Source organism: Adiantum capillus-veneris, chromosome 14 (genome assembly GCF_014529385.1).
Source record: "Adiantum capillus-veneris isolate H3 chromosome 14, ASM1452938v2, whole genome shotgun sequence".
In the NCBI taxonomy this organism is placed as follows: Eukaryota; Viridiplantae; Streptophyta; class Polypodiopsida; order Polypodiales; family Pteridaceae; genus Adiantum; species Adiantum capillus-veneris.
In genome coordinates, this window is record NC_140944.1 from 33,121,448 (window position 1) to 33,128,881 (window position 7,434).

At 42.0% G+C, this 7,434-nt stretch overlaps 1 protein-coding gene across 4 annotated transcripts; it reads left to right on the forward strand.

Moving 5' to 3' along the window:
- Positions 1-1,773: 1,773 nt before the first annotated feature.
- Positions 1,774-5,900, forward strand: LOC147442192 (ABC transporter G family member 11-like). Of its 4 annotated transcripts, XM_086529612.1 has the most exons (12): positions 1,774-2,219; positions 2,479-2,558; positions 2,665-2,954; positions 3,192-3,363; positions 3,445-3,531; positions 3,599-3,727; positions 4,000-4,197; positions 4,472-4,558; positions 4,644-4,916; positions 5,026-5,133; positions 5,267-5,358; positions 5,456-5,592. In XM_086529612.1, exons 1-12 carry the CDS (start codon positions 2,036-2,038, stop codon positions 5,457-5,459), a joined length of 1,704 nt encoding a protein of 567 aa, XP_086385738.1. In that variant the 5' UTR covers positions 1,774-2,035; the 3' UTR covers positions 5,460-5,592. The 4 variants fall into 4 exon arrangements, with proteins under 4 accessions (XP_086385738.1, XP_086385736.1, XP_086385737.1 ...); XM_086529610.1 differs by having other exon boundaries at positions 5,267-5,899; XM_086529611.1 differs by lacking the exon at positions 3,445-3,531 and having other exon boundaries at positions 5,267-5,900.
- The last annotated feature ends 1,534 nt before the right edge of the window (positions 5,901-7,434 follow it).

Here is a 7,434-nt window from a genome sequence, read left to right on the forward strand (position 1 = left end):
CTACTAGGGCAATTCTTATGAACCATTACATTATGCCCTCACTAATCTATTTTTCAGCTTATTGGCATCCAACTAAATATTAGCTTCACAAGGCTAATATTTAGCTTCATTATGAACCATTACATTATGCCCTCACTAATCTATTTTTTGGCTTGTTGGCATCCAACTAAATATTACCTTCAGAAGGCTTTCTCCCTATTTAGAACTTTACTTTGGGGAGAGAGTTAGGTCACCCAAAAATCTCAAAAGTTGCATGGGATTTATGTTGCTTACCAAAAGCCAAAGGCGGGATTGGACTTCTGAATCTGAAACTGGTTGCCAATAGGCTAGCAGGTAAATGGGTACTGAGGTACCTTTGGATTGGATGTTTTGCAAATTATTGCAAATTACCTCTATCTAGAAGAGCTCACAAATGCTATAAAGTGGGAATCCATTAGTGGGGAGACCTCTTCGAGGGATACACGATAAAGAGTGTGTCCACTCTCCAAGACCAATACAATATTTGTCAAATAGAAGTTATTGGTGTATCTCCAGGCTGCAGTCTACTCTATCCAAAGTCCAACTCTCTGCAAGAGCCGATTGCGACAAAGTTGAATTAGGAAAGATAGTTGAAGAAAGTTATCTCAGCTATACTCCTAAGGATGGAATGAAAGATGAACTCAAAAAACAATTGAATAGCAAGTGGAAGCAACAATGGAGCTCGAAACAGTGGACCTACATATTCAAATGCATTTGGGCTTATCCAATAGCTATTAAGCACAACTTCTTACTTTGGTTGATTATGCACCAAGGTTTGTGGTCTGGGTATAAAGCCTTCAGAGTTGGAATCAACAAACGTCTCTCTAACAAGTGTCATTTACATATGGAGAACATTCCCTGTGTTTTCTTTAGCTGTGAATCTACTAAGCAGATTCTCTCCAAAAGTTCATTTTTGTGGGTTGAGTTTTGAAGTTAGAGATCCACTTCTTGGAAATTGCAAAGGACTTGATATTCCACTATGGAACATCCAGAGAGGAACAATCCTTTGATTTATTTGGTTAACAAAAAATGCACCAATGTTTAACTCCTCCCCACACCCCCATGTTCTTGTCATGGGGCTTTTGATGCTTTGTGTAGGCAAGTAAAGGAAGCTGTTGATTCTTCTTTGTTTGTTACTTCACTCTAGAAATCCCTAAGGTGGAAATAATGGAGGAAAAAGATCCCTAAGTTCTATTCCGCAACTAGGCTCAAAACAAAGGATGTATTGTATATGATATGGTCTTTTTTTTGTTGGGGTGACCCTCTCCCTCCTCGAGGGTGGGTTATGTATATTTTTTCTTGTTTCCAATAATTCAACTTTCACATTCCTATAAAAAAACGTATTATGTGTGCACCGTAGCAAGAAAAAGAAAAATCGAAGTCCCCAAGGAGATTCTCTCTCTATTTGGAGATTGGAGGCGGTTGACTCTCTCTCTCTCTCTCTCTCTCTCTCTCTCTCTCTCTCTCTCTATTGTGAGCAACGCACGTGGCAAAGCCTCTCTCTCTCTCTCTCTCTCTCTCTCTCCGCCGCACGACCTGAGGCATTGGTCTCTTTCTCTCCCTCTGTGTGCAAGCTGCGAGGGGCCCTCTTCTCTCTCTCTCTCTCTCTCTCTCTCTCTGACGTTAAAACTCTCTTCTTCTTCTTCTCTCTCTTTCTCTCTCTCTCGCTCTCTCTATGGGCCTCAACTTTAAAGTCGAATAAAATAATTCTAATTCTTTAAAACGAACACAAACTGTTAATCAGGTAGTGCAATTTGAGCTTTTCTCTCTCCCTCTCACGAGTCCAGACTCCATCCAGAGTCCACACCCACACACCCACTCTCTCTCTCGCTCTCTCACACGAGTTGACGCCACCCAACTCTCAGACTCCATGCCAGTATTCGGCACCTGCGTCAATCGCATCAGACTCGCCTGATAGCGCACCCTCCACCCGGTCTGCTGCATTTTGCATTTCCCTCATGCGGGAGATTTTGGTCAAACTTAGCTTCCAAGCTTAATACAATATAGTGAGTTTTGAATGGTGATGGACACCTTCTCTTCAAAGGGCATCTTCTTGACCTGGAAAGATTTAAGCGTCAAAGTCCCTGGACAGCCTCGCTACTTGCTGCAGAACGCGAGCGGCTATGCAGAGCCTGGCTCCCTGCTGGCTATCATGGGGCCTTCTGGATGTGGCAAAACTACTCTTCTCAACGCTCTTGCAGGTATTTGTGAGGGCTCTCTCTTCTTGGTGTATGAGTATTTGTGTGGTGGATGAAAGAGTGGCTAGCGACAAGCCATGCCCGTGATTGTGGGTGAATGAAGGGGTCAGCCGAATAGGCTGCATATGGAAGAGAGAATTGAGCTGATTGAAGATGTCAATATTAGCTTTGTGTGACTATGATAAAATGGGCATATGCATGATATGGCTGGTTTTGTCTCAGATACCCACAATAAGTGTAAGTATTGTGATGTAACATGCAGGCCGCCTTGGCACCGCAATGGTCGACTCTGGCGAGATTCTTGCCAATGGCCGACAACAACGGTTATCATATGGCAACTCTGTAAGTGGGCATCTCCTTCTTGAAAAAATCTTGATTGCCTTGGCTTTATTGAGGCATTGCTTTTAATCATGATATCTTACAATGGTGCTTGAATGCGTTGGAATAGGCCTATGTAACTCAGGACAACTCTCTCATCGCGACATTGACCACATATGAGACATTGGTATATTCGGCCCATCTACAGCTTCCTGAGAGCATGACTCCCTTTGAGAAGCAGCGAAGAGTGCAAAACGCTATACGAGAAATGGGTTTGCAAGAGTGCGCAGACACACCAGTGGGTGGTTGGTATATCCGAGGGTTGAGTTGGGGGCAGAAGAGACGTCTCAGCATCGCCATTGAAACCCTCAAGCAGCGGCAATTACTCTTCCTTGATGAGCCCACAAGTGGCCTTGACAGGTAAGCACATATATTGCCCCTGCTGCCCATATCATATAGAAATTGTGATGTATTTGAAGCCATTGCATTAGCAAGAGCATTTTCAGTCCCTCTGCAGTAAATCACTTGCTGATTATTGCAATGAAGTTGCGCATGCTCTGCTAGCATTCATATTTCGCCAAAGCAACTTAGCCATATATGGATAGAAAAACCATGCAATGTTCTGAAGCTGCACCTTCTTCACAACAAATTTTTCAGTGCCGCCGCATTCCATGTTGTCAAGAGGCTCCAGTTGGTCGCCAAGGCTGGAAGAACATTACTTATCTCAATTCATCAGCCTGGTAGTGAGGTTTTTGAGCTCTTTCATCACTTGTGCCTGCTTTCTTCCGGGCAACTGGTCTACTTTGGTGAACGATCAAAAGCTCAAGAGGTAAAACCTTAATCATGAAAGAAGTGAAAGTTGTGGGGTGGCCAGGAGACTCGGAGAGTCATTCAAAATGGTGTCTTTCAGTTTTTTGATGATGCTGGATTTTCTTGCCCTCCTTTTTGGAATCCCTTGGACCATTTCTTATGGGTTATCAATTCAGACTTTGAAGAGGTATTATTTCTGTCTGTCAAGACATGTGACTAAGTCTTTTTTGACATCTTGTTCATGTGTCTGCCAGACAAAAGATGAGAAACTGGGTAGTGAAACACTCACAAATTCACACAGAGCTCAGACTCTTATCAGAGCTTATACGAACTCAGATATGAAGAAGGCGGTAGCTATAACAATACAAGAAGTTTCTAAAAAGGTTAGCTTACGTTGATGTAGAATTGTTATTGGAAGGGAAGCTCAGGAACCTCCTCCAAGTTCTTCTTACACACAATCCCTATCACCACTTGCCAACTGAGGGAGTGATGAGCGGTGATAGTGATTGGCTGTAAGAACTTGGACGATATTCCTGGGCTTCCCTTCTGACAACAAGAGGATTAGCTTTTGCGGACATAACGAATAAGTAGCATTTGCAGATATTCTACTTAGTAGTGCACGATGTATGGCATCGTGATGTGTAATGACTGACAGGCAGGAGAGCTTATAGGGAAAGGTGATGTTGGCAAAGTGAACACCTTGAAACAGACCTTTTACCTTACATCAAGATCCTTCACAAACATGAGAAGAGACATCGCATACTACTGGTTCCGTCTGTTTGTCTATACCATGCTGTCAATCTGCATAGGCACAATCTACTTCAAAGTGGGCCATTCTTTTGATGCCATTCAGGTGAGAGGTTAAGACATGTGGTGTATAAGCACATTTGCATGTGTACAAATAAATGCTCATATCCATCTGTATGCACTACATCCGGACACCCATTTGCACATACCCCACCTATTTGCGCATGCATCCGGACACCCATTTGCACTTGGCATCTGTGAAACTGCATACTACATAGTCACTAGATGCACATTGTTTACTTGCACATAAATAACCTTGGCTGCATCTTGATGCAGTCATCTTTTCAGGTATTACATGAAATGATTTTTCTGAAGTGTAGGAAAGGGCTGCCCTGTTATTTTTCGTGACTGCATTCTTGACTTTTATGGGGGTCCTAAGCTTTCCATCCTTCATTGAGGATATGAAGGTACCATTTCTAATTAGTGTCTTTGCACTTGCTAGTTGCTTTAAAAAAAAAAACAAGGGTTAACTTAAATTTCCTGTAATTCAAGATATTCACTCGGGAGCGGTTGAATGGGCACTATGGCGTGGCAGTCTTTGTGATGGCAAATTTTTTATCCGCCTTTCCATTTGTGCTCTTGCTGGCTATCATCCCAGGAACCATCCTGTATATGTTGACTTCTTTGCATCCGGGTTTCGACCACTTCGTATGCTTTATTGTCACTCTCACAGCCACCCTTTCTGTTGAGGAGGGGCTACTTATGGCAGTTGCAAGCGTGGCATCAGATTTCCTCACTGGGATGATTGCAGGATGTGGTGTCATGGTAATCCTGAGTAACCAGAGAAAAATAAAATCTTAATCTGTACTTAAGAAAAGCTATTAGCATAGCTTAGGGCAAGGATACTAATGTGGAGCTCTAAATTTTGTGGTAGGGTATGTATGTCTTGAATGGAGGATTTTTCCAGCTACTAAGGAATTTGCCCAAGTCCGTTTGGCGATACCCCCTTTCGTACATGTCATTCTATACATGGGCAAGCAGGGTAATGTAGCTCTATAGCTTGTGCAGTGTCCTCTTGGATAGAGAAAAATAGGATGTGTGTGTGTGTGTGTGTGTGTGTAAGGGGCTGACTTCAATTGGGTCTCACAATGACATTGCTTGTAATGTGAAACCAGGCTTTCTACAATAATGATTTTCAAGGTTTAATCTTTGAGAACAATGCGGTGGGAGGCGCACCCTTGACAGGAGAGGAGGTCCTGAAGATCAGGTTTGATATGTATGTGAAATACTCGAAATGGTGGGCTGTCTTTGTGCTGATGTGTATGACATTTGCCTACCGTGTCATGTTCTTTGTGATAATTAAGCTGAGAGAGAGACTACCAGCAGTCATCATGAAGATAAAGGCGCGGCAAAGGACTTTGGTTGAGAGAGCATCCTCAGGAAGGTTTGTGGCACCACATGACATTGATGATGGTGAGGATGGGAAACAAGATCAACTCTAGTTCATGGGGACTCAAAAGATCTCTCAACAAGGAGGTTTAGAGATGTGGAGGTTTGGGTCTCTGAGCTCTTTATGGCAGCGTCGCACATGTGAAGAGCTCAGAGACGCAAACCTCCAAATCTCTTCATTGAGCAAGGAGTCAATGAGCATTTCAACTTCATAACCTTTTCATGGCAATGCATGCAATTTCTGTTGACTCTGATTTATGTATAGGACCTTGCTGATAATGCAATCTATTCAGTTTTAGTGACCTCCAATTCTCAAAAATAAACTTTTTTAGAATAACTTGGAAAACCTATACATGTAATAATTCTTTACGGTATGTGTTAGCATGCCAAAACTGAATGAGCTACTATGATTTGAGTTTAATGAAACCTACACCAAGGTTCTAAGGATCAAAAGTCACCACCAAGTTAATTAAAACTCAAAATGGATTGCCTTCCACATTATAATAGAAAAAATATATATCAATGATAAAAAGTTGTGAACATAAAATAAAAACTAACCCCCCCCCCCCCCCCCCCCCCCCCCCCCCTCTCTCTCTCTCTCTCACACACACACACACACACATACACACACACACGCTCTTGACAAAGAAGAGGTGAATGAGAAGTTCTTTTTCAAAATTCAATTTCAAAAGAAATTGAATAAGATCTTAGAGGGAATGCCACTCACTCTCTTTTCCAAAGATAATCAACTCTTATACAACCGGTTAATTCATTAAAAGGCAACTCATGAAAAGCTGAAAGAGGAACTTTTTCAAAATTCAATTGCAAAAGAATTTGAATAAGATTGTAGAAGAAATGTCACTCACTCTTTTTTCAAAAGATAATCAACTCTTATACAACCAGTTAATTTAAATGACTTCATAGCCCACATGGGGTGTAGAGAGAGTGTATAGAGATAGAGTACATAGAGAATGTAGAGAGAAGTGGCTGGATTAGAGAGAGAAAAAGAGGAATAAAAGGTGTAAAGAGAGAGAGAGGCGGTTAAATTAGAGAGAAAAAAAGAGAGAGTAGATAGAGGGTATAGAGAGATAGTAGAGGTGTGTAGAGATTAGGAGCTAGAGAGAGGATATACATAGAGATTAGGTAGAGAGAGAAGTGATATAGAGATTAGGTAGAGGTAGAGATATTTAGATTAGGTAGAGAGAGAAAAAGAGATTGAGATTATAGAGAGAGAGTAAGAGAGATTAGAGAGTGAAAGATGGATATAGGATGTAGAGAGAGAATGTGTAGATAGAGATATATAGTATTACATTTTTTGTGCATACTTATGTGTAGGTATATGAGTAGGTCTATATCTATGTGTGTATATATGCATGTATGTAGGTACTAAGTAAGGGAGCATAGCACCCAATGTTTGATTGATTTCTGCTTAGATTCCTCATCCAATCACGGATCCGGAGCTACAACAAGCACGCTCTTTGTGAGAGGAGTACCTATTATCGATGCAGGGCTTGTTTGACCGCTACACCCTATGTCAACTAGGGGCCCTCTTATGGTCTTTCATAATAGACCACACCATGGGGAAGTCATGAAGCGACTCCTTACATTCAAAACATTACATCAGTAGCACCCCCTTCTACACACCTTCTTACCGACCCACACCCCTCCCATCGTAGTGATCAACTTGCCTTCCATTGAAGGGAGTCACACCATTCCATTATACTCTTTCTTCACCAGAGCCTCGTCAACAACAGTCCAGGAGCATTAGGAGCATTAGCACACATAGTGGTTCTTCTCAGGGTAGAGAGCACCATGACATGTGACCTGAGCCTCGTTGACAATCCACGAGTGGTCAATCAACAATACACGTAGGAATTTCTCGAAGGATAGTGAG

Bases quoted from the DNA above. Each gene is read 5' to 3' on its own strand.
- LOC147442192 (XM_086529610.1), top strand. From the start codon at position 2,036: ATGGTGATGGACACCTTCTCTTCAAAGGGCATCTTCTTGACCTGGAAA. The intron at 2,220-2,478 runs GTATTTGTGAGG...TGTAACATGCAG, and splicing joins TCTTCTCAACGCTCTTGCAG to GCCGCCTTGGCACCGCAATG. The intron at 4,917-5,025 runs GTAATCCTGAGT...ATTTTGTGGTAG, and splicing joins TTGCAGGATGTGGTGTCATG to GGTATGTATGTCTTGAATGG.